At 46.2% G+C, this 27,518-nt stretch overlaps 1 protein-coding gene across 1 annotated transcript; it reads right to left on the bottom strand.

Moving 5' to 3' along the window:
- Positions 1-108: 108 nt before the first annotated feature.
- Positions 109-27,227, bottom strand: tmem260 (transmembrane protein 260). Its single transcript, XM_071924223.2, has 17 exons — positions 27,171-27,227; positions 26,807-26,926; positions 22,755-22,786; positions 20,885-21,036; positions 12,793-12,970; positions 12,532-12,645; positions 12,157-12,336; positions 11,913-11,953; positions 10,299-10,385; positions 9,027-9,135; positions 8,454-8,626; positions 5,446-5,617; positions 4,421-4,560; positions 3,555-3,731; positions 2,603-2,656; positions 2,245-2,329; positions 109-2,051 (listed from the first exon to the last, which is right to left on the bottom strand). The coding sequence occupies exons 2-17, from the start codon at positions 26,913-26,915 to the stop codon at positions 1,791-1,793; spliced, it is 2,064 nt and encodes a 687-aa protein (XP_071780324.1). The 5' UTR covers positions 26,916-26,926; positions 27,171-27,227; the 3' UTR covers positions 109-1,790.
- Between the last annotated feature and the right edge of the window lie 291 nt (positions 27,228-27,518).

The following is a 27,518-nucleotide window of genomic DNA, read 5'->3' as shown; positions in this document are numbered from 1 at the left end:
AAAAGGAATTATCCTACGTTATTTTGGAACATTTCATTTTTGGAACATTCAAACAACAAATATGATCAATATGCGTTGTATATTTTGTAAAAAAAAGGCTCCCAAAAATGTATTAAAAAAAGAGCAGAATCTTTATTGGAATATTTTAATCTGTAGAGAGCGGAGTGACAATTTCCCCTTTTTTATGAGAAAGCAAACCATCTGTGCTAGGTCGAATCTCATCATCCAGCCAGCTGACAGCCGCTAACCAGGCCTGCGAACAGAGAGGGCAGATTACATTCTGAGAAAACTACACATGTACTTACTGTCCTTAGCTTTCTAGTGGTATCTCTAACAGCGGGCTCTGACTGCGCTTTATGGAGCTTATGGCAACACACTGGCTCGACCTCTGCGTAGCAACTCCTACGGCCCCAGGCTCTTTAAAATCAACACCAACATTCACAAAATCAGTTACAGAAACCATCATACATCCTACTGCTGTCCCCTAGTGTGTCACCCTGAGAACAAATCGGGGAGACACAAAGACTAAGATCTGAGGGTGTCGTCAAGTGCCTCTCCAGGTCCGTTCGCCGGGTTTGCATGCCACCATGTCTCTCAAGCAACCCTCATGAGGCTAATAGTCCATCTGTCTGGGAGCTGTGAGGCTGAGGGTTTCGCATGCCTATGTGTGTCTCTGGGAGTTAGCGTGACTTTGTGCTTCTCTGAGGATCAAAGCACTTTGCTTTTCAGTGTGTCAATTTGTTTATTGACTATGTTTATGCGTGGCTAGGTTCCTGAAGGAAAAGGGCTTGGCTTGGAGCTATGAGCATGCACACGCACATAGGCACGCAAACTCAAATAAACACACATGCATGCACACACACACACAAACACACCTCTAAAAGGGTCCCTGGCATTGTGACATTTCATATTTCATTTAAATCCATGAGGGATTATAGCCCTGCCGTTAGGAAGGAAGAGGGAAAAAAACACTCATCGAATCCATTAGTTTTTAAAGGACTATCTAAGATAGACTGATGGATGGATAGAGGGGTGGGTGGGCAGTGCTGGTGATGGGGAGAGAGGACTGTGTGGCACAGCACAAGTCTGTCCCAGATTAAACTGCCGCTCTAATCCCCCATTTCTGCCCCCAAATTGGGTTTCCCTCAATCTCGGCCTTGCCATCCTAATGTGAGAAAAAGAGAACTAGAGCAGAGGCTGAGGCAAAATAATCATCACGTTAAAAGCTGTAAGAGTGGAAGAGGAGAAAAAAAGAATGAGATGTAAAGATAAAGCAATCGAATGAGTGAGTTTAAGGGGAACATGCACAACTTGATTGGGGTCAGTCAAGGCTTCCAAAAGTCAAGTCCTGTCCCTAGAGGACAGGGTCAACAGTAAACATTCATCCAATGAAGCATGGCTCAGTCTGTTTCACTCTTTACCAACTTTAACATACATTGTGACTCTAGTGCTTCTGCATCAGCATTCCCCTTAACCCATACTTAGCCTCAGGTAGGTCCCTTTACATTGTACCATGTCTTTGTCCAGTGAAATAGTCTGAGCAATTCTCCCATCGCCAATGTATGCAGATCCCTCTGTTCTCCAAAGTTCCAGTCCCAACTCTTAGTCCATTCAGACAAAATCTTAACTAAACACCAGTACACCATCCTCTACCCCTCTGGAGCACCAAATTTTAACCAGGAGAAGAGGCACATTGCCTCAGACTTTGTCCCTGGTTTGTCCTTGGTGCCTTGCACTTGGGTCGGGCTGGCGGCACACTCTCAGCTCCATGTAGATCCCTCTGGACCTTGTCATGGGGCTTGCCTCTGGCTCTGGCGGAGCCTGTCTCTCTCCTGGAGCAGGTGAGTAATTGCAGAGCGGATGGCAGGAGCCTGGGGATCCGTGTGTTCCTTCTCCAAGTAGCGACTGAAGTGCTGGGCGCTGCAGGTCAGCAGGCTGTCTGGCCTGTGGCCCCGGTGACCTGAACGGAGGAGCCTCTCGCAGGCCAATGCCAAGTTCTTGTCCCAGTTGGGAGGGTAGTCTGAGTGGGCCTCCACTATCTCCTTATACAGCTTCCCAGCAAACACACACACACACACACATATGCACACACACACACACACACACACAAAAACAGATGTTATCAAAACTGATAAGGCAAAATATGACAGACATTCAGGAGTTATTTCTGTGTGGCATGTTGATGTCATGTCCTCATTATGGTAAATGACAGTAATGTTGCGTGTTTGTTGAGGTCAGACTCACAGTGTAAGACAGCTCAAAGAGGCGAGCTTTCCCCTCTCCCTGCATCCTTTCTGCCAGGTCAAACAGAAAGAAAGCCGTCTTCATCCTGAAACAAAGCACGCAGGCTCAGGGCTAAGTGCTGGATGGATGAGCCATGCAGATCCACACTCTCAGACGCACCAGTCCAATGGAGTGATTTATGTAGATGCTGCCACCAAATAGAATGTACATGTAGATGCTCTACCACACAAGACTGGTTTATGGAGATGTTCTAGCAGGCTAGTGTGCATCGTGACGCAGCTTCTATCTGCACACTACAGTATACAACCTCTCCAAAGAGGGAAAGAAACCAGTATCTACTGTAAAAAGTTTAATGTACCTGGCTTGCCACATCTCCTCATTAGCAACACGCTCCCAGGACCCAGGATGGAAACTGTCAGAGACAGAAAAAAAACATTTCTTTATCTAAATAGCTTCAGGCTTTGGTTTGTGCACAGTTCCACTAGCTATAAATGATTATTTATGTGAATATATTGTTCAACGCAACTGTGCAGGTTTTGACACACTAAACATCAATGTTTGCTGCATAAACATTAAATGACTGAGCAACAATACCAGCTAGCACATTAGACATGCAGTAAACCACATCTCCCTTTTTTCATTTTGTTGACTATAAACACTTGACCTCTTCTTCAAAAGAATATTTTAGCAGGGTTCCCGAGCTAATATTTGGCTTGTGGGCATCGGCGGACACGCTTGTCGTGAGGGTGCGGGAAATAATGTCACAGTATTCAGCCGTGGATATCTGAGTGAATGAGGGGCTGCTGGCAACAGCAACAGAATATGGAGCTTTGACTAATTCCACTTTTGACACAGTTATTGACAAAACGCAATAAGAAACTCATTATTTTTCATCTTCAGTCTCATTTCAAATGGCTGAGGGCCTAATGTCTTGCTCTGGTTGAATTCACAAAGAGCTGGATCACAGCATGGAGAACAGAGGACAACCTCGCTGGAGGAAGCTCTGTGGAGTCTGTGCCAGAATGGCCAAAGACCACAGAGAAGAGAGGCCAAGCAGATCTTTTCTGATGTTGGTGATGAGGTACATGGTGAGCTGGCTGGGGCTGATTATCTTTGTGAGTGAATGTTTCTAGTGCCATGTAAAGATCAAGAGCTGTTTAATCAGAGAGGAATGATATGGTAAATTATTTGATCATGACCTTGGCCAATAAAAAATTATAGCCTGCTAAGTTAATGAGCTACCTGTCCAGAGGCATTAATGGTTGTGTGTATGTGTGTGTGTGTGTGTGTGTGTGTGTGTGTGTGTGTACCTGTTGTGTGGCTCGCTCCAGTTATAGATATTGCGGGTGTGTTGGGCCCATTTTTCGGGGTGAAACTGCCTCTGGGCAGGCACCAGGTAGTCACACACACCCAGGGGCCAGCGAGTGAAGCTGCGCTCCCAGCTTGGGTCCCCATCAGGCAGCCCAATGCAGGCAAATACAGCCCTCCTGCAGACAAACAAAATAAACACACACACAAACACAATCAGACCTCACACTCAGGGAGCCAGGACCACAGGAGATAAAACACACTCCTATCTCCCTTTAAAAAACCCTCCCTCTCACCCCAGGTAACTGTGATGACTACACACATATGAACAGCAGGGAAGGCTAACTCAAATACATTTCCTCACATCCCAAAACCTTCTAGCTTCCTTCCAGCCCCCTGCTCCTCACCAAGGGCTTGGGCCCTGAGGGTTAATCCCACAGGTCAGTGTTGCCCCTCGGAGAGACAGGCATGTTGGCCTGGCAAATACTGCCCCCTGGTGGGCTTGGTATTAACAGGTCTCCTGCCTAACGCTGAGTCTCTGTTCCTCCCTGAGGAGTGAGTGGTGAGAGCAGGGAGCAGCAATCACTCTGCTGGAGACTGTTTAATCAAATCAAGTAGATTAGTCGACTTCTGTAGTTCATCAGACTCCTCTTATGTCCGCAACAGTTCTATGGGCTTATCTTCCCCCTGCACTCACCGCTGTGTCGACCATTCCACTGATCTCAGCCTCATTATATCACCCACTTGTTCAGTCGGCTCATTGTTGCCCTCCTCATTCACTCTCTCCATTTCATACCCTTCTATTCATCTGCTCAGACCATCCCTTTATTCTCTCTCCTCGCTCTCTCCCTGTGTCTCAGTGCCTTACTGCATGTTGTGGGAGAGGAACTGCTCCAGACTGAAGGTGTCCTTCTCCTCAGGGTGGACCGGGTCCCACCAGCGGCCAGGAAAGTGGACCCCAGGGTGGTGCTGCTCCAGTTTGGCCACATACCACGTGTACGTCATCATCTATAGAAAGAGTACCACCAACTCAGTTTAAGTTGTTCGTATCAGAACTGGTTTTTCCCTAAAGCCTATAAATAACTAAAATGTCTTTATAGGGGAATGGATTCAGAGTGATTAGCAATAAGAAAATTACAATGCTGTGTACTTTAAGGCTAAGGAGGAGGATTGATTGATTTTAGTGTCATGCATTAATTTTTTAAGGTTTGAGGTTTTCAGGTTTTTCCATGTCCTCAGTTGAGGGTCTAAGGTTAGGGTGTGTCGTTTTCTTTTATTACTTTCATAATGTGGGTGTTGTGAAGCTCTTTGACTACGGGCTATACAAATATACTTGACATGACTTGACTTGACTAGGTGCCCAGCCCACATGGGCATACATGACACATCCATATATCACACTGAAATATGTATGTATACAAAACATATTCCTAAATAAACTCAGGTGTCACACAACCAAAGTACCCCAGGCTTTACAGATAAAGCTTGCCACATAGAATCTACTTTTCCTGATACACACCTTGAGTCTTTCATTCTTCCATAATTGACAACCAAAAGAAATTGAAGTCATTTTGCCATGAAGCACATTTCTCAGCTTATAGTATAAAAGACACAAGAATATAAAATTACATTCAGTTTAAATTTCTCTTAAATCACACAGCAGACAGATTCTGTCTTCTTTTGGTGTGCCACTGAAGCTTCCCGTTTTTATACCTAAATGTACCTGACCTTAACTGTGCTCAGAGAGATCTTTTGCTTCTGGATAGGTTTTGTGTGGCATACAGTTCTGAAATTAAGCTTTTCTTAATAAGACAATATGTTCTTAGTTCAGGTTTATATCAACCGTGTTGATCTGAACATAGACAAGACAGTGGAGAAATGAAAAGCTCTGACCTCCTGATCGACCAGGCGTACATCGGGCCGTACGCCCTGGCAGTAGTGTAGGTAGCGCAGGGAGTTTCCTGGCAGGTCTCCTCTGGTTAGGATGATGGAGTCTGCTGGGACCGAGGCCAGAACCTCCCTGCCGAACCTCTCCACCACAGCGTTCCTGCTTTGATCACACTCCCTATGAGCATCACCACACACAGCGTAATATTGTTTAATATCACCAAAACACCAGTTGTGTTTACTTGCATTTAAAACAGGGCTGAGTGCATCCTTACTCCTTCTTAGAAGTGTTTGTGTATAAGTGTGTATATGTGAGTGCGTGTCTGTTTGTAGGTACGCTTTCAAGGTGCTCTGAGGGTAAGTTGTCAGTGCCCCCGCCCCATCCCCTCTGCTGCGCACTCTGGCTGCCTATCTAATCGTGGGGAGACAGGTGTGATGGGTCTGACAGCACAGGCCATGCTCTCCCCTTGATCAAAGCCGCTCAGTGATGGCTGTCTGGCACTCCCCAGCACTACGCTGGTGTAATCTGCCTTCTCGGACGGCTAACATCTCAGACTGAGCTCTGCGAGTGGAATCTATGTGCTAACCGTGCCTCTCTTTAGCCCCTACCATGGGGTGAGTAGAGAAAAACCTGACATATGGAGTTCAGACCTCCGGTTTGAAGCACAGAGGAGAAACAAATCGGGTTGACTCAGGGAAAACTAATGCATGGGGATTTTAGAAGGGACTAGAATGAGAGAGAGTTTTTATTTCCCTTTAACTTAACTATAAAGAACTACCTAAAAGTAACTTGGGGCACATTATGAGTCCAGTGTTAATTACTGCTGGTGGAGTGCAGTAAAGTATGACTTTATCAAATTCAACCTAATGCTATTTTCATTGATCGCAGATGCCTGTACAACCATCGTATATAGAACATGTAGCTACGTTTACAGTGGGAGAACCTAAAGAAATTTAAAAACAAGAGTAGCTGAACACAAAAACACTATATTGCTCTTGTAATCCCCAATACCCTATGGCAATTCACTACAAAGAAGCTAATCATGGTAGTCAAAATCCAGGTATTCAAGAACCTGCTACTTAGGGAGACCTTCTGGATTTATATTCTTAAGGCGACGCAGCACCCAGGTTTAAATGGAGAAACTGATGTCTCATACTTTTTGTAATTATTTATAGGTGTATTTTTACCAGTTTTACTGGTGTACTGTGATTATAATCAGGTTAGTTGAGAGCGACTAGGCATGATGTCCCTGGGTCAACATCAGGCATGATGTCCCCAGGTCAACATTACTACATGATGTCCCTGGGTCAACATCAGGCATGATGTCCCTGGGTCAACATTACTACATGATGTCCCTGGGTCAACATTACTACATGATGTCCCTGGGTCAACATTAGGCATGATGTCCCTGGGTCAACATTACTACATTATGTCCCTGGGTCAACATTACTACATTATGTCCCCGGGTCAACATTACTACATGATGTCCCTGGGTCAACATTAGGCATGATGTCCCTGGGTCAACATTAGGCATGATGTCCCTGGGTCAACATTACTACATGATGTCCCTGGGTCAACATTAGGCATGATGTCCCTGGGTCAACATTACTACATGATGTCCCTGGGTCAACATTAGGCATGATGTCCCTGGGTCAACATTAGGCATGATGTCCCTGGGTCAACATTACTACATGATGTCCCTGGGTCAACATTAGGCATGATGTCCCTGGGTCAACATTAGGCATGATGTCCCTGGGTCAACATTACTACATGATGTCCCTGGGTCAACATCAGGCATGACGTCCCTGGGTCAACATTACTACATGATGTCCCTGGGTCAACATTAGGCATGATGTCCCTGGGTCAACATTACTACATGATGTCCCTGGGTCAACATTAGGCATGATGTCCCTGGGTCAACATTACTACATGATGTCCCTGGGTCAACATTAGGCATGATGTCCCTGGGTCAACATTAGGCATGATGTCCCTGGGTCAACATTAGGCATGATGTCCCTGGGTCAACATTACTACATGATGTCCCTGGGTCAACATTAGGCATGATGTCCCTGGGTCAACATTACTACATGATGTCCCTGGGTCAACATTACTACATGATGTCCCTGGGTCAACATTAGGCATGATGTCCCTGGGTCAACATTACTACATGATGTCCCTGGGTCAACATTAGGCATGATGTCCCTGGGTCAACATTAGGCATGATGTCCCTGGGTCAACATTACTACATGATGTCCCTGGGTCAACATTAGGCATGATGTCCCTGGGTCAACATTTGGCATGATGTCCCTGGGTCAACATTACTACATGATGTCCCTGGGTCAACATCAGGCATGACGTCCCTGGGTCAACATTACTACATGATGTCCCTGGGTCAACATTAGGCATGATGTCCCTGGGTCAACATTACTACATGATGTCCCTGGGTCAACATTAGGCATGATGTCCCTGGGTCAACATTACTACATGATGTCCCTGGGTCAACATTACTACATGATGTCCCTGGGTCAACATTAGGCATGATGTCCCTGGGTCAACATTACTACATGATGTCCCTGGGTCAACATTAGGCATGATGTCCCTGGGTCAACATTACTACATGATGTCCCTGGGTCAACATTAGGCATGATGTCCCTGGGTCAACATTAGGCATGATGTCCCCAGGTCAGCATCAAGCATGACGTCCCTGGGATGAAGGAAATCCACTTGAGGACTTGAGGAATCATGTGCAGTATACATTTTTCCTTTTCTCCTCAAGTGGATTTCCTTCATACCAGCACCAATTGAAAAGTATTTTTCTGGGATGTGCATTCTCTCTAATAGAGAATAGAGAGCAACACCCTGATAAAGGCTTTGGTAGCCGCAACAAATAGGTCACAGTAAGATTTTAATATCTGAGTCCTAAAGGCTTTTTAACTCTAGACATGAATACCTTGGACTTTGAATTGTTTTTCCATCCCATAGAAAGTTTCTGCTAACTGAGTATGATGCTCACCTACGATTGGAGTGTACCATATGTGCCAGCAGAGCCATGGTGAGCACCCAGCCTGTGGTCTTCCACACCCCCCCGCGGCCCAGCCTCCTCTCCAGCCCTGTGTGTGTCCAGCTCAGGCCTAGGCCTGCCAGCACACACACTGCAGCATCACTCTGTAGCCAGAAACGCTCGACCTGCAGGGAGCACACACACACACACACACACACACACACACACACACCAGTGTTTCCTGTGGATTTTTTTGGGAGATGTAGGGGGTGAGAGTAATTTTGGTTCTGAAACCCAGGTTTGCTCCTGGGGCATTTCCAGGATTAGCTTCAATGGGTATTGCAGTTGAACAATTATTTTGGGATTTCTATCATGATAACAGGACAATTGCGCTTTAACTGCAGAAGTAGTTGTTTTTTTGGGAGTGGGACTGAGCAATAAAGCCTGATGATGAATAAAGAAAAGCAAAAAGCACAAGTAAAGGAAACACTTGACACACACACACAAGCTCAGAGAGTGGATTGCAGAGTAAGTTCAAGTCAACGGCCTCCCGGAGCACAGTTCACCCCGAGTCCCATAGCTCACCACTCCCAGCAGTAAGGGTCTGCTGATGTCCAGGTTGGCTCTCCAAGCAAAAAACAGCGAGTAGACCAGCAGCATGGCAGCCAACAGCCAGGACACACAACAACACGTCCTAGGACAGGAATTACCATGAGCGAGGTCATTGAGATATTATTTTTCATTGTCAGTATATAAAGGTATGAACATTTTCTAAATATGTAGTCTAATGTAAAAAAAATTTTAATACCTCCATAAAAATATGAATGCAAGGATGGAGATCGCGAGCCCAAGAGCAAATGTAGACCCCAGCCAGCTTAGAGGTGCATGATTGATTTTCTAATGCAGAGTGAGTCATAATGAGCTGGTGCCAACTACTGAATCACAAACCCATTACAGTACAGCTGTAAAATGTACTTCTACACTAATGAGAAAACACTATAACCATATGCCAATAACGAATGCTGATCTGAACCTTAAGAAATACTTCCAAGCCAGAGAAAATGACAATTTATTTTTTTCATTCTTCTGCTAACAGAGGGATCTGCTGGTTTCCGCTGGCTAGCCACTAAGACACACTGGCAAGCTTCCTCTATTTGTGTGAATTTACATCTCAATTCTTCTCACATTATGCAGAATGGTTAATAGTTACATTTTGATTTCTCAGTAATAAAATGCTCTGATGTGCTTTACATTGCATATATGAAGTATTTCCACTAAACATTTTAGGGAAAGTACCATTTGCATGGTTTCCTTTTGATATACCATGGAATGACCTTTCTCTTCTTCTTCTATATGTGTGTGTGTGTGTGTGTGTGTGTGTGTGTGTGTGCATCTAGTCAAGTTTATCAAAGTGCACCCCAGGGGGGAGGGGGGAGCAGGGGGTGGCCAGTGCCCTGGGGAGAGCCCAGTTCCGAGGTTTTCCTGCCCCAGGGCTCCACTAGGCTTTATCAGCGCCACCCCACAGACCCCAGCAAAGGCACTACTGTAATGAATTACTGGATCACACAGCCCTGCCACATACAGATACATAAAAGCAATGATTTACTTGCACACATGAACATGTTTTTGAAAATATACACCTACATCAACCCATCTTCATTTGAATGCGGAGCATCGCGACAGCATGACAGTCGGGTGCCTCAGTGTCTTTTTGTATTCTCTTTTCTAAGATCAGCATTTTGTCAGTGGTTTTGTTCCATGTCTTTTACTCCAGGGGATTCGATTTTTGGTTGAAGTGGCTGCTGAGGTGTGTGACAGAGTTTGGTGACTCGCATGGTGGCGTCTAGCTCGTCTTACCTATCGCTCGAAGACAGGAGCAGACCCATTCCAGCCAGGACCAGGACAGGGAGTGAAAGGTCTTCTAGGCAGTGGTCCAACTGGGCCCTGATGCATGCACACACACACACGTACAATACACACACACACATATATATGATGGACACCGAAGACTAGCTCTGCACAACCCCATTACTCTAACTGCTACCAAACTCAAGGACACCAATTACTAAATGCCCTCCATCCCCTATCAAAACAAACTCCTAGGACTGTGCGCTCCTCCTTTCAATCGGATTGACAGACACCAATGACTGTGTCATCCACCCCCCCCGTTGCCCCATCCCCTCCTCACAGCGCCTGTCAGTCACAGAGCACTTGCTCAGAGCAGAGAGATAGTTTCCTGCCTCTTCCTTAATACCCATCTCTATTTGACAGCTTATTGAGTCTCTATATCTCTCAATGTACACTATGTGTGTATGTGCTCACAAGCGTGTGTGTCTGTCTGTGTGTGTGTGTGTGGGACTGTGTCAGCTTCTCGAGCGGGTTTACGTCTCCAGTGTGACATGCCTGTCATGTTCGCCTCTCTTCCCCATCTTGAAGGTGTGCTTGTCCATCAAGCAGCAGGGGTGATGGGAAGGGGTGGGCGCTCGGCAGAGGGGGGCTGGTAGTGGGGGGTCTTAAGACGCACATGCTCCCCCATCCCGTCAGTTGGAGAAAGATACCAGAAGTGGGATGACTGCGGTGGTGGTGGTGGGGGGGAGAGGAGACGGAGTGGGAATCGGGTGGAGGTGGAGGGGGGGGGTGGGTGTGTTGGAGTGGAAAAATACAATTTCTCCAGCTCTATTGCAGTGTCTGTCATCACAGCTTGTCACGCTTAAACACCAGAGCTGAGTGATCATTTCAAACTGCTGGAGAAACAGAACACAGAGATTTGGCCCTCTAAGCAGGTTCAGTTCTGCTTTGATGGGAGAGAGTGGAATGGGAAGAACAAAAGCTGCTGGGGAGAGGAGGAAGAGAGACGGGCTGCAGAAATGACTCTGGGCTCTCAGAACGGATTGGTTTGTCTGTGGTTAAACCTGTCTGTCTAAAACACCAGAACCAGTGCCCAGAGTGGTTGAGTCTCCCGCCTGTGGAACCACATGTGAGCCCCCACTGCGCCTTCCAATCGAATCCCATCACTTTTCTCTGCTGTGTCTCCCCTACTCCACCTTCCACTCTACGTTCCCACCGTCTACATAAAAAAAAAAAACCAAGGGTGAGCGGACTGGCCACTGTCCCTTTTAGAAAAAAACCCCCACCAGAACCAAGAACCCCACATTATCATCTGTTTCTGTATATAGATCAAAATATCAAATCTGTGGCATGTACAACCTAACTATAGGAGCCAAAAAAAGGCCATCCAATGTTTAAATTACATTATGGCATATGCAGACACCAAAGACTTCATGTAATTATAAAGAGCTGCGTTTCATCTATAAATACTGTGCCTGTGAATATGTCTGGTGAAGTCGGTACATAAACCAGTCATGATTTGTGTTTCAAATATGTAAACAGCTGAGGTCAAGTCAAAAAGATAGATGAAAGGCTGAAAAGGCCAAGCGGCAGATTAAGATAGCTGCTGGTCAGAATACTCACTGCAGCATCGTGGTCAGGTTCACAGAACCCTCCGTCTTCGCCTGCCAACACAGAGAGAGGGAAACTAAAAAACACTGGTGTGGCGTGCAAGATAAAAAGGCCTACAGAGCACATATATTGAGTAATGATAGATCATAAAGAATTTCAAGAGCGTGTATGTATGTTAGTGTGTGTGTGTTTAGTCTGCGCGTGTGTGTGTAGGCACGTGTTTGTACATGCAAGTCATGTATGTATGTGTCAGTACCAGACTGAAGGTGCCGTATTCAGCCCTCAGCAGGTGGGTCAGCAGGCCGGACAGGGAGGTCTGGTCCCCCCAGCTCCAGCGGGCCGTGTTGAGGTAGGAGGAGATGGGCAGGTAGATGTAGGGCAGAAATCCGCCCAGGAAACACACTCCCAGAGACACCAGGCCACACAAAGACAGCTCCTGTCAAAATCAAGGGGTTCCCAAACCTTTTCATATCAAGCACCCCGAGATGGATACAAATTAGACGACTGAGCCCCATTTGATAAAGCTGCGTCCCGAGAAACCCCATGCCACAAGAAATTTGCTGTTAGGCGGCATTCACATTCAAAGTCTTGCAGAAAAGAGTAGCTTAAAGTAGAAAGGACCAGAACTTACCCTGTGAGAGTAGAGTCGGTGCAGGACCCAGGGAATGACGACCAGTACATACAGCACCAGGGTGTGCTGGTTACAGAGCCCCAAGCCACAGCATAGCGCCCCCCAATGTGAAATCTGATAAAGGCAGATAATAGCAGTTCAGTACAGCACTGTGAGCTAAATCTGAGTGAAATACACAACATTATACAACAGATTATCTTAACAAAGCATCTGAGAAGGCGCTGTCCTTAGTGAGGGCAGAAGTGTGACGCGCTGGGTTACCTTCTTCCTCTGGAGGGCGTTTTCTGCACAGTGGAAGCTGGCAGTCAAGGAGAAGAGCAAACCAACAAAAAGGTTGTTGAGGGTGAAGACCTCCGCCACCATGGACCACTGCCAGCTGAGCCTGGACACAGCAAACAGCCCTCCGGTCAGCACCGCTCCTGGGCCCGGCCCTGCCAACCTGACAGAGGACAAGAGGTGAGGTAGAGGCCTTCACAGCTGCTACTCAACTTGACAAAGACCTGTGGCTTTTCTACACAAACCCAAAAGACTCATATAGTTGTTTTTTTTTAATCAGACCTGGACCTAATAGACCAGGGAATCAACCCCAAACAGAGCTGTGATGAGCCAGACTGAGTCATGCCTGACAATATTTCAATTTTCTATTTCAATATTCAATATTTCAACAGACTTTCACTAATTATTCAATAGTTGCAACATGGTTAATTGCAACCTTTAAACCTTTTGGTTTGGGCTTAAATAGATCTGAAGAAATATAGCTTAAAATATTCAAATCTAACAATCCTAGCCTTGTTTTAGTTTACGTTTTTAAAACCTTTTTTGTCCTTACCCACATTTTCATACTAATTTCTCTAAAAAACAAAAATTACCTTGCGGGCTGTGACTGAAGGTTAATCTAACATGTTTTTTTTTGGCAACAAACCTACTAGTATTTTACTAATATTTTACAGTGTTTTATTCAGCCTACTTTATGCTGTAGGGACATGAAAAGGCTACACAGCCGGCAGCTTCACACAAAATTAAAATTCTACAGTCAAAAAAGCCACCATTTCCTCCAGACTAATTTGGGGACCCATTATAATCTTCCCGCGACCCAAGTTTGATTCTCGGACAAGACCTTGAAAAACACTCTCACTGAATTGGGCCATTCACATATCATGAGAACTCCCTCCCTAGCAGCCGGTTGATCTCAAGCAGACTGGCACAGAAACCACCGTGGTAGAGATAGCACTTTATCCTCAGCTTCTTAAATATAATGTGTGCACAAAAGTTTTCCCCTTCCTCCTCTCCTGTACTGTCTCCATCTCTTTAGCGGTAATTGAAGCAAACTTGGGATAATCTGTCATACGCTAAGACCCACCACTTACTAAAATGAGAGACAGAGGGGGAGAGAGGCGACAAATGATGGGGAGGAGAAGGGAAAGAAAAGAAAAATAGTGCAGAGAGAAGTGTGCGTTGAGGGGTGAGAGAGTGTGCGGGATGAAGGATGAAATATAGAAAAAGGAAGAAAAAAGTTCAAGAAGAGAGGGGAAAAAAGGGAGAAGAAAAAAAAAAAGCAGCCCAGTCCCCGGCATGCTGGCTCTGAAATATGAGCAGGCTCGACAATTAGGGAAGTCAGGCAGTATGGCCCTTTCCGCCATTGTGTGGAGTGGCTTAGAGTCCTCATCAGCCTATCAGCTAACTGACAGGCAGAGAGCTGCTCTATTCAGCACCGCAGATACAAGCTGCAGGCCAAACGGCTGCCAGGTCCCTTATGACCCCACAATCCCTTGCCGGTGACAGCTTCAAGCTCCATAGCAAATTAGGCGCTCTCACATTACAATCGCAGAAGACAGATTCCATTAACGGTATCTGAAATTGAGTAGAGAGCAGGCCCGTTATCAGACCTGACTCATAAGCACCGCCATTAATCACAAGGCATGATACCATTTATACATTTCCAGCTCTCTGCCTGCCGCTGTGATAGTCAGCCACAAAAGGCCTGATGAGACTTAGGCTAGGGGAACAATGGAGCTTTCTGAGGAAAGCGCGGTAAATCAGGAAAAAAAGGAGAGGGAGAGCGAGAGGAGGGTAGAAAAAAAAAAACTCTTGCTTGCTGACTACTTCCCCTTTTTTTCTTGGGTTTTCTCTCTCCTTCTCTCCACTCTTTTCCCTCTGTGTTCACTGTGAGGCAAGCTTGGTGTATGTGTATGTATATGCGTGTGTGTGTGTGTGTGTGTTGGGGGGGGCGGGGGGGGAGGGGTTCTGTGTTGATGGGGCGTCTAGGAGTGGGTCTTAATAAGAGATAGCGGCGTCTTTCTCGCTGCACCGCTCCAGGAATTAGTTGTAACTTGAAGGAAGGATGAAGAAGGGTGGGGGTGGTGGGGGGGGGGGCAGATGGGGACTTTTGTTGAGGTGCAGAGACCCCCCGCACCCTCAGTTCTACCCCCCTGCATGACAATTAACCCCCAGCTCATACACTTAGCAGGGGGGCTGGTTTTGGGGTAGTGCAGGGTGCTGAGCAGTAGTAGGGGTCCAGGGACGAGGTTATTACAGCAACTCTGCTCTGGCTTCTGAAGCCTTGTCTGATAGCCAGGCAACACTCGTCACATATTCAGAGATGCACACACACACACACACACACACACACAGACTCACTCCTGTTCTTCGACTTCTTTATTCTCCCTGAGTGGCTGACAAATCTCTCTGTTAGAGCCTGTCAGTCCGTAAGAGCCCAGCCATGTGTGTACAGCGCTGCTGTAAATGACCTGTCTGTCTGCGCCGGACCACCTGGGTCCCAGTCAGCCTCTCAGCCTCTCCATGGCTCATTCTCCAGGCTGGCTGCTCCCAGGACACTCAGATAAAGCAGGAGACACTCTTGACACCGGCGTGGCCATGTTCTCTGTTATCACGACTCAATGCGGTGCAGGATGTTGCTGTGCTGTAATGTTGTGGCTCAGTGACAATGGCCTGGTTGAGACATGGCAGGAGAATAATATGGTTGACAACGTCGTCCAACATGGTTGACAACAGGACTAGTGAAGTGATCCGCCCTGCCAAAATGTCTCTGTGTCATCTCTTGGGTAATTAACTGAATGACAAATAATATGCATAAAGCCTGAAATAAAGCACAGTTCATTTCATACTTGGAAATCGTGGAACTGGTTAAGAAACAAAATTAACAATAATTTTGTTGGTTAAAAATTCAAACTGCTAGAAATTCAGGAAACATTAATGAGGAAAAAATGAAATGGGCAAAATGAAAATATGACAAAATTCTACCGATGAGTTCAAAGGGAAAACAACCAAGCTCAAGGGTAAATAATAAAAGATACAGTAGGCTCTGGTAAGCAGTGTCCCCTTCAAGGACACAGCAATAGCTCAGCATAATCACTTTGAAGTGTCAAAACGGGACCTGCCTCATTTACCCCCTCAGTTCTACAGTATGGGCCAGAGCCTTGCCAGCACCAGTCGTCTGTGCTAAATAACGGCACACAAAAAGCCTATACCAGCACTCTGCAGTGAATGAGGCTTCACAATGGAGCTGGCCAGGGGAGCCACTGTCACACACCACCCCAGGGAGCAGACAATACCACAGCTGTGCCATCGCGGATCAGCGCTGCACTGTTCTCTCGCTGAGTGGTGGTTTGGGGAAGCAGGGCTGGAAAAGAATCACACATTCCTGAAGAGGTTAGAAAGCCCGTGGAGGAGGTGGCCTGGCCGGGCCAGGCTGAGGTTTCCAGCTGGCCCTCGCTGACGCCCCAGGGCTTTCCTCTGGCCAGGACAGGCAGGCTAGTAGCCATTATATGACACTGCTAAGTGTCTGAGGCACTGCATTGAAATTTCAGAGCCAAACAGGAAAAAAAAGACAGCACTTCAATTCAAATGTAGGGTATGAAATGATATAATCCATGGATACTACACCTGTCATGAAAATGTATACCCTAGGTGTATTCTATTCCTAAACTTTTCAATCTGGGATTCCACCGTCAATTTTTCAGCCAGTAAATGTATACCACAACAAGCATTTCCCTGTCTTTCCTCGCTCATCCAGAGTGTGGCTGGGAAGCTGTCTGCTCTAACAGAGAGGAGGGTAAATAAGGGCCCATGCTCTGCTGCTCAGACACCCCTCCTCCAGGAGAGCGCTCCAGTGCTCCAAGTGCGTGTAAAATTAATCACCACAATTCTGCTCAAACAATGCAGCCACTGACATGACAATTTCTCCCAGAATGCCATCTTAATCTCCACCCAACACACAAAAATTACACGAAGAAAAAAAACAATTTACAAAAATCCTGTGTTTATGCAATTCACAGAATGCCATTTTTATTGCTGCTTTTTCAACAAAGTCATTAGGCACACACCAGTGATACATAAATGTCGCTGTATAGATTCCATTAACTAATTCTGGGTGAATTGTAATTGCCGAGTCTGATCCGTCTCCGTGCCTGGTGCCTTATTAAGACTGCCTGTGGTGGGTGAGGAATGTAATATTGACGTCCGAGGCAGACACAATCTCGGGCCCACGGGCGAAAGGAATATTAAACTGGTACTGTATTCTGCTGTCTATCTAGCCCTCCCTCCTCCCCCTCTCTATCCCCATCCCGTAGCCAGTAATGAGGAAATAACATCTTCATTAGACATCTGTTTAACTGTATTAGAGGATGAGTCCTGGGGGAACCATTGGTCATGCTGAGGATGGGGGGGAGTGAAGGAGGTCTGTTGGACTACAATATGACAGGGGAGATACTGTGCAAATGGAACAAAAGGTCCAGAGATTGGGGGCTTTCAAATAGACAAACCTAAAAATTGACTCCTGCATATTCAGAAGAAAACAGTAACAGTTGCATTCTCTATCACCTCTCGGGATGAAGATTTTATCCGGCCACAGCAGATGTGAGAGGGAGGGGCAGTCTTGCCACCTGCAGGGAGAGGTGAGAACGTCTTCCAACAAAACAACTCTATTCAGCTGTTTCCAAGATATCAAGACGAACACTCAGAGGTCTGCAAAAACAAAACTACACAAACGGGTACACGAAAACAACCCCCCCCCACGCACTGCTCCAGGGATGACCCCGACAAGATACACGCAACCTTCCAGCAACCCCACCCCTGTGGAAAAACAACCCACCTGAGCGGGTAGAGGGGAGCAGGGAGGGGGAGCGCCATCAGGACCATATGGTGGAGGTCCTTATAAGGAGCTAGGGACACAGCACTAGGCAGGGGATGGCACCACGCCCGCCCTCCAGTCCACTGAGGTATCAGCTGTGCCACATGGGCCAGCTCTTGGCAGGTGAGCCTCTCGCAGGTGTGCGTTTTGGTTTGGGGGGGGGCGCGGGGCAGCCGAGGAAGGGAGAGGGCAGACACATTTGGCGTGCCTCAACGGCCCCGTTATGTAATCATGTGATCGAACAAAAGTGCGAAAAGTGCTGATGGCTGAGTGTTGTTTGTGTTGTTTTTCCGCTCTGATGGCTGTCAGCGCACTAGCGTGTCTGTTTCCTGGTTTCTCGGGATAAGCTCGGGAACGGAGAGAGATTCCTCTCAGGTAGCACAGATTCAGAGCAGCTTTAGCAGATAAACTGTGAAACGAGAGAGCACAGAATACCGAGCTGTCTGGATTATCCCTCTATGAAGGGTACACACATTCCTATTCCTCTAGAGACTCATGGTCGAGGACTTTAGGATTCCACGGGCCAAATGTTCTTTGATATGAACCTTCAAGCGCAATCGATAGTAATTATTATCATTACGGCCACCATCCTCAAAGGCTTGTCAGGCCATGGTGTGAAAACATAACAAGACATGCAATTTGGCCATCAAACCATGTGATCAAGCCAAGAGGACTGTAATTGACAAATCAAAGGGAGGCTAAGTGCTACATTTAAACTTATGCAAGAGAGAAGTGGCTTCCAAGCCTATCAACTTACATTCCCCCACATTAAACACGGCAATCTGGCCGACTAATTTAAATTGATACATCAAAGGCTTGCCATGTTGGGTATATTCCAGATGAATTTCAAGGTCTTACAATTTACTATTTGAGAGAAACTGCCTTCAAGTACCCGTATTAACTTCAATGTATTTCACCATCCGGAAAAAAAAAAAAAAATCATACAAAGCGATGATTTGTTTGGGGGAAAAAAGTCTATTTCTCAGCTGATGCAAACCAAACAAGAAGTAGTGAAAAAGTTTATGTGGGCCTCAAAGAAACAAAAGTAAGAGAAGACATCAGAAAAGTTGATTATGTTGGAAAAAACAACAGAGCAATCGGTGTCATTGCAAGGACAGGGCAGGTATGAACGGGTGTCAACTGGTCAGTCTTGGCATTTCATCTGAGGGACAGGCCTGGCCGGAGGATCCCCGCAGTGCTGTGGCATGCCATCTATGCCAATGCACTGGGTATGGTCGAAGCACCCAACGCCCTCCATGCCAGAACCAAGAAGGAGGTCTTGACCATCCGGAAACCCTCTCCCCCCTCCCCTCCTGTGCCCTCTCCAGTAACCCCTCCACCCCTCAAGCCTTACCAGGCCAAGTCTGCCAGCTGATCCACAGCCACAAGCTCAGCCCAAACCAGGCCCCGGACAGATAATGACTAAAACCTTTTATGCTTATTTTTCAAATTGAAAACCGTAGATTATACGTTCATACTTAAGAGCTTATAGGGTGTGACTGTGTGCTCTGGCTGAAGTCCTCAGTACCCATCAGCCCCTGTGGGGGGCGGGTGGGGGTGGAGGTCCTCATAATGACTTTTCACTTGACCATAATCCAAAATTGGATCTAAATCCCCCAGAGATTACAAACAGGGCTGCAGTTAACATGCACTGTGATCCAAATATCACCCAGACCACATAGATATTTTCTGGCCTTAAAATAACCGTCTGTAAATGTCTGGCCAAGAGCTGAGTCCAATCCTCCAATTGACTGGTAATTCATCAAATGCATTAAGACCGGGGGGTCAGTAGGGAGATAAAGCCAAACAGTCCTACAGAGGCAGAGCGTTCCTTCCCTGTCTTTCTCTGTCCTCTCTTTCTTTTGTCCTCTCTCTTGTCTTGTCCTGGGCAGAGCGGGCAAAGCTGGCAGGTTTTGATTCACCTCTGAGGAGCGGTGAGGCTGGGCAGGGTCTGAGGCTGCTGCAGTCCGGGCCTAGGGCCAGTCCCCTGGGCAGCACTTCCTCTCCAGCCCCTGTCCCACTCCAGCAGGGCTGACCCTGTACCCTGACCTACTCTGGACCACCTGCCACCTAGCACCAACCGGCCAAGCACACAGGAAATACACCCAGCCCAGTGCGGCCCACCTGGGAACACAAACTAGCCCGGCAACCCTGTCGTCACCTGCGTTCCTCCGCTACTATTGGGCCCAAACAGCTTGCCAAGATTTGCAGGTATACAGCAGGAAGAAATTACATCATATTCCACAATTCCTATGCTGGAAGAGAAAATTAAAGGTATATTACATGCTTGGAAATGCCACAGTGTGCATAAACAGGTTCAGTAATGACAAAAAGGAAAAATCTTGACACTAAGCTGCCACCAACAATGCAATGTGGAAAATGACTAAGATCAGCAAAAGGGTGATGTAAAGTAGTCCAGCCGACCTTGTGAGATAAAAACACACAAAGAGGGAAGGGGGAAAATACTCCTTACATGATGGGGTCAGCAGCAGGGAAAACTGCAGGGTGGTAGATGGCAATGCAGAGACACAGTAACACACTCTGTGGTCCTGAGTGAGTGAGGGGAGACGTGGTTGAAGAGAGGGGAGAGGGAGGAGCAGAGTTAGCGATCCTGTTCCTCTCAGACCCAGGAGGGAAGAAGGGGGAGATTAGAAATCGTGCCATGTCAGGATTGGGAGCATGCTGGGCAGTGGGGGGGTAGGAGAACAGGGAGTTCGTGGTGGGGGTGGGGTGGACGATAATTGTGACATACATACACACACACGCACACTCGCAACGGGTGGCTGATGGGTAAACAGGCCGGGCATGCTGGTGGGAGGGGGGAGGGTGGCTGGGCTCTGCTCCTGAATACTGAACAGAGGATCAGGGACGCCACTGCCGTCAGTCAGGACCCAAAAATACCACTCTCCGTTTCAGACACCATGAAGATGCAAAAAAGTCAGTAGGGGAATGTTTAAGGATCAGAGAGCTAGACCACAAAGAAGCCCTCTTTGGACATTCAGATTCAGGCTTTCTTGACCACTGTTGTTTAACCATGTGTTGACTTTAGTGACCTCTAAATTGTAAATGTAATTATTGAAGCACATTCCCTAAAAATCACACTAAAAAAAGCACACATCAGTGCATGGCAGGACAGCAAAATGACAAGAATACGTCATCAAATTATAGAAGATGACTGATGTATAATGTGTACAGTGTACCTACCTGCAGACAGTGAAGCAGAGGGCCCCGCTGGCTGCAGCCCCCAGCAGGCTGCTCATCAGGTTGACGCTGTGGGCCGGAGAGAGGGAAGGCAGAAGAGACATAGCCAGGCGAGCCAGCAGGGTGAAGAGAGGGTAGCCTGGAGGATGGGCCACCTAAAACACGCAAAGACAAACAAAAGGAATAGATGCAAACCCAGAGATGTGATGACAATGTGATAAATTCACAGCACTAAGAAAACAGTACAACAACCAGGCACTGCTTCACCACATAAGTGCTTCAGTGGGCAGCAGTTTAATAAGATGTTGCAAAGTGCAGATGTTGCACTTTGTTTTAAAAAGAGAGAGGGGGGATGTGAAGAGCTAGAGATTGAAGCAAGAATACAAAAGCTGGAAGGACAATATGGAAGGAAAGGGCTGAGCAGGAGTGAACCAGATAGTGTTAAGGAGCAGTGAAGATGTGTCATTTCCATTAGCCCCTCTTGATTGAGTGTCACACCCGAGTTGCCCTTGTGCCCTGAGTGGGTGCCAGCGGTGGTGGGCTGTAGTGTTGCAGTGACGGAGAAGAGTCAGACATAGCCAGCCTGACCGCTAACTGACTCTGCTATGATATGAGAGCGCTCGTCTCACTTTCTCTTCCTCCTTCTTCTCCTCCCTCTACCCACTCCTTTTCCTCCAGCCTCTTCCCAAGGACAGTGCACCTCCCTAGAGCCCGTGGTACAGCACGTGGTGCTTGCCAGCTCCAGCCCCCAAACCACCTCCGAGCCGCAGTCATTCTCGCCTGGGGGATCTCGGCAATCACAGCAATTAGCCGCTAAGTCTCCTCCACCCTGATAAGGGCTCAGTCATTAAACACAGACTCATTCCCTGGCACTGATAACATGAGCCAGCCAGGGAGAAGGGGCAGCTCCTCAAATGAAGACAGAGCTGAAAGGTGAGAGTGCGACTACCTCACCAGGTCATCTCGGACACTGCAAAGGCTCCCTGGCTGCGTCCAAACACACAAACAACTACAACTTGGGGACGGAACATGTAGGGGAGGAGAAGTCGAGGAGCGAAAGAGAGGCAGAGAAGCAGAGAGAGAAGAGAGCAATGAGGGAGAGAGAGAGACAGAGACAGAAAGAGAAGGAGAGAGAAAGCGAGGGAGCAAGAAAGGATAACAACCAAATGGACAATTGGGTAAACTAAACGTTTGGGTAGGACAGACAGGTAGCTCCAGCATAATGAACATGGGGTAAAGGAGCATGGAGAAAGGACTGTGTGGCCGACAGGAATGGACAGACAAGCAGCTAAAGGACAGCTGAGGGACAACGGCCACAGGGAGCAAGGGGAGACAGAACTGTGGAGCTCTGGGGATCAGAGGGGAGGGCCAGCAGCCTGGGGCCCAGGGACGGCCTACGTGCCCTGGGGAGGCCTGAAAGGCAGACAGGCAGGCCACACGGACTGCAGCACTAACGGCAGGATTACTGGCATAGTGACACCGACACAGCCTCCCTAAAAGGATCACAGCGGCGTAATAAACTTTATTAAATAATAAAACTTATTATAACTGTTAACCCGATTTAGTTCATTCTTCGCGGCTTACACACACACACAAAAAAGAGGGGTGGATATAATAAGCCTTATACCGTACATAAGGCAAAGCCTACAAAAGCCATCGCCTTACCATTGACTTTAATTGGATTTGAAAAACGGGTTGCAAATTATAGCATTCTCTACTTGTAACTTAGTAAAATAAGTGTATAGAAAAGAAGGGAAAAAAACCTGTGGACTGAAAGTAAATTAATCTGCTTTCTGCCCATGCTTAATTAAACTTCCTTAATGCTTATAAGAGTTAATGAGTGAATTGATTAAACAATACAGCTAATACTTACCCCCAGCTCACAAGCAGTGGTGATCAGCTCTCCTGTGGAAGAGAATAGGGGAGGAAATTAATGTAAACCCAATAATTATTATTAAGAGACAAGTCTGCTCCCAAAGTTTTCCCAAATCAAATACTTGCACTGGGGTTTTGCATTAATTTGCCAGGATCAAAACCTGCAAATCTTCCCAGTGTGACATTTCCTAAGCGGCACGCTCATTCTCTTCATCTCTCGCTTCTCCCCTGATTCCTCCCTCCCCTTCTCCTGCACATACACACACATACAAACACACACACACACACACACACACACACACACACACACACACACACACACACACACAAACCATTAGACTCTCTCTCCAATGCTCTGTCACACAAAGACACACATATGCTGATCTGAGAATAATGCTTCCAGTCCCATCCTCCCCATGCATCGAGGTCCCTTCCCTTCCTCTTTCTTCTGCTGCTCTATGTGCCTCTCTCCTGCTCCCACACTCCCAGTGTCTCAATGTCTCGCTTAGTCCAGTGGGCACATACAAAAAGGCAGCGTTGGTGACAGTCACAGAATGAGGTAAGCTGCAAAAATAGGAGCTGGTTGCACAATTTTTTGACAAGCTCTGTGTGGGGCGCGGCACAAACTGAAAAGAAAACCCCTAAAAGCTATTTGAGGCAGCCTAAATGTATCTGGGCACAAACCCATTTGTGCCAGAATACACCCAGAGCGTTTCGAATTATACTGATTTCTCACCCAATGTTTGCATCTCCCACTCATGAAAATTGAAATTTGGTTCAGATTAAATGACATTGATAAATGTTTGGATTCAAGACAGCACCCTCTACTGGTCCTAGATAGGTAGGCCTGCATCTCTGCTCTCCAAGCCTACAGCCAATGAAACAGTGGCCTCTTTTCCTGCATCAACACTGACAGGATAATCAGCCTATTACTGACCCAACATATTAGCTATGCAAGATGCCTAGTAAATAAATACACTAAATATAGTGCAAAAAAACTGCTTTGAAAGGGTAGGAAGTTTAAAAAAAAAAGTATGGGTTAAACTGACTTGCCCTCCAGTTTTACACATCGCACTTGTTCACAGTAAATCAAACCATGTAAAGAAAACAAGAACACTTACGAATATAGCTAGTTATTTTACATGTAAGCGACGTTTATTTAAAATAAACAAATCAAAAACTTATTTTTGAACAGCAAGAACTTGGGCCCTGATGCAATACCAACATTATAGAACACAGCAGTTGAATTTCAGATGGCGTTGGCTGCCTCACTTATTTTTTAACCTTACCGATACAGTGAATTACGATGCCTAAATTTCTGCCACATGAGGAGCCCTAACTCTTATCAGTCTAATGGACCATGAAGCCAGAACTCCTCCACCTGCACAGCTTAAATGTTTTCACAGCTCCATTTCACCTGGCATGAGCCGCCAGCTACCTGCCATCATTTTACATCACACTTTCTCATCCTTCATCGGTTTCTCAATTTCACTCATTTTCCCTCAGTAGTGGCACACTTTTGCTCCATTCAACGCAGAAACTCAAACTAATACTGGGCCAAAACATCCGTCTCAGTGCCACAGAGATGCAGTTCTGCAGCCCCAGTACTAAAAAGGGAAAATATTGACTCGACGGGGTAGCAGCACGGGCGCCAAGAGTCTTTGTGATAGCGGAGCATGGGCACCCACACCAGTCTTCCCATAATCCCCATCATTTCCACACTCCACATTCCTAGACAACAGCGTACCCGCGGGGCTGCGCTCAAGCCTCTCCAGGGCACATCACACCTAAAGAGATTAGGACACAGAGACGGAGACCTGGAGAATTCGGAAGGGTGTTCAGCTGGCACTATCAGAGCGGGCATCCTGCACCGTCCCTAAACACTGTGGAGAAGGGGCTGGCCATTTTTTCAAAGGCCCCGCTCGCTAGGCAGCAGCACAACCAGCGGGGCCACTCAGCGCTCCATTTGCCTGCTCTCTCCCCGTCTCCGCTCTCTCCTATCTGGCCGAGCTTTTCACATGCTTTCATTCTGCAAATGTGCATTCCAGGCCAGTACAAACCAACTAAGCAGAGCCTTCATGCCCTCGAGTCCACATTTACCAGTCTGTAACCTAGCTATCATTTCTAAACACTGTTTGTAATTGTACAAGGCATTACTTCATAAACTGCATTAAATGAATGTTGTGAAACATAATGGACTACAACATACAAAGGTACTGAGCTAAGTACATTTAAGGCCACTGTTATTCATTTCAACTAGTCCTATATGAGCATAGTTCAGCCTTGTTACAGGACAGTGCTGATTAAACTTACCTATGCATAAACAGACAACACTGAATTAAAATAAACTAGCCTACAAAATGAGGATTTTTGTATCTATTAGACTTGTTTTTTAGCCTGGATTGATACAAACTCAAGCACACCATTTTTACAGCCCATCTTGAGTTTTGAGAGAGTTCCAGTTGCTGACTGTTACTGTTAATGGATCCCTACGGGGCTGGACCCGTCATCTCCCAAAAGAAATAAATAAAAAAAATACAACTCCAACTCTGGGCAGCTGGTCATTTATAGTCTGGCAAGTTTCACAGGAAGTCAAAGGCTTTCAACATTGCAGTGTCATTACTAATGGTACTTATATTACCTACCTGTGTAATGCAGACAGTATAATACATAATGTTCTACTGTTTTTTTTCCCCTTGTGGCTTGTAGAATAGAAGTAAATGCAGAGTTCTTGAAGGCAGGTGAAAGGGTGAAGACAAATTATGATCATGCAAATTTTGTAATGAAGTTATGAATGAGTATAGCATTATCCCACTACCAATGACTGAAAGCTCAGCATCTGAAGTTGCTTGTAAACTGAGTGATGATGACATGTTCACTCCCATAGTGATTCATTAATGGCAAAAGTCAGCAAGAACTTGTCTGGATCAAGTTCTCACATGCCAGTTAAGGCTGGAAGACACAGAAACCATGACTTTCACATTACTAAAGATTTTGGTCTCTGTGTGCTTTCATCACCACAGAAAAAAATGTTTACTGTCCAAAATGTATAACTCTAACATGGATGAGCAATGTCAAGTTAATAACCTCTACATTACAACAGGCTACATGGGCTGTTGATTTCAAGTTTCCAAAATTCTATTATTAAAATTTTATATTTCAAAAGAAACCTTTATCACATCATATTTATAATCACACTGAACATTGAAGTCCATCTAAACAAACGTACATAGGAATCAAATCGAATGTGCTGCAGTCAAGCTTCACATTAAAGGACCCTTCATTTTTGCCTTGGACACACGTCTGCCTCCAGCGTCCCTCAGCCTGGAAGCAGAATCTAAAAAACATCAGACAATGCTGGTGCGTGAGCTGATACCTACTTTCATTCAATTTAATGAAAGCAGAAAGAGCTGTTCTCTTTTGATGAGTTTAAAAGGTTAATGAAGGATCTTTTAAGAGTTCAAAAAGGAGCTGTCTTTCCTTTTTCTAGTCAAAATGTATCAGGCCCTTGGCCTTTGAGCCTGCTGCTTTGATACTGGACTACTTCTTATTGGAGCACTTGCACACAAAACACAGAATGCTCAATGTTTTATGTGGATTTTATTTATTTTTAAATGTATCTTTGTGCATTTGTGTTTGTGTTGTTTGTCTGCAACTTTTATGTTTGTCGTGATGTTGCTTTCTTGGCCAGGTCTCCCTTGAAAAAGTGATTTGTAATCTAAATGGGACTGGCTGGTTCAAGAAAATGTTAAATAACAGAAATTCGATCAACTTTGGCTACAAAAGTTGTTGAAGTAAGGGCTTCGAGTGATGACTGCAGTAAAAAAAAAAAAAAAGAGCATTTGGTGGCACAAGGTTGGGTTCCCAGGGTTGGGTTCTTATTTTACAGTCTATGGTTCCCAGTTGATCTCCTAACTGTGCTAGCAGTACCACGGACAGCACCAGTTCAGCTGCAGGAGCTAGATCAACCCAGCGCCACATGATTGGCTGCCCGGCTACACAACAAAGCCACATGGTCTAGGTAATGTTAGCTAGCTAGCTAGCACCAACCTGAGTCTCCACCGGGGACGGCTCTCTGCACACACGGCACATAAAGCGCGGCGACACAAGCGACAGTGGCGCCTGTCAGTATCCAGCTTCTCCTCTGCTCCGTAGACATTGCTCTGCTGTCTGGAGAAATACAGATAGATTTACACAATAGCTAATTGATTAGCTAGCTAACGTTAGCATCCATATATGTCATGCGCAGGGAGTATTAACTGGGACGTTAGGCATTAATTGCTTGAGTTCTGACTATGTCAAACTACAGCTGACGTGAAATTAATAAAACGCTTAAGTAGTGACTTAAGTTATCTATCATATTTATGCAGGTTTGACAGAAGTGAAACGTCTCGGATCCAGGAAGTAGTCTTACCCCAAAAGTGATTCACGCCGACGTGCTAAACTCGCGATATCATGGGCGCGCCATTCCAAGAAAATTCAACAAGTAGTCATAATTTAGATTCTAGCTAGTTAATACAACAAACCGTGACAGTGGAAAACAGTAGGTTTTTCCTCGAATGCCTTGCCTTTGAAAACTGGCTGCCGCTGAAGATTTCACTTCCTGGTTCAGATTGAATGAAGCTCTGTGATTTCTCCTAGGAGTCGAACAAGGCAGATGCAGTCCTCTCCCACCGTTAGGTCCAGTTCTAATGGTTAGTGAGGGACTATCTGCACAAACCTGGCCGCTCTATTGTTTTTCTAGAAAATCAGTTGCAAATAA

Source organism: Centroberyx gerrardi, chromosome 17, assembly GCF_048128805.1.
Source record: "Centroberyx gerrardi isolate f3 chromosome 17, fCenGer3.hap1.cur.20231027, whole genome shotgun sequence".
NCBI classification, from domain to species: Eukaryota; Metazoa; Chordata; class Actinopteri; order Beryciformes; family Berycidae; genus Centroberyx; species Centroberyx gerrardi.
The sequence above is the reverse complement of the archived record's forward strand: the minus strand, read 5'-3'. Positions and strand labels throughout refer to the sequence as shown.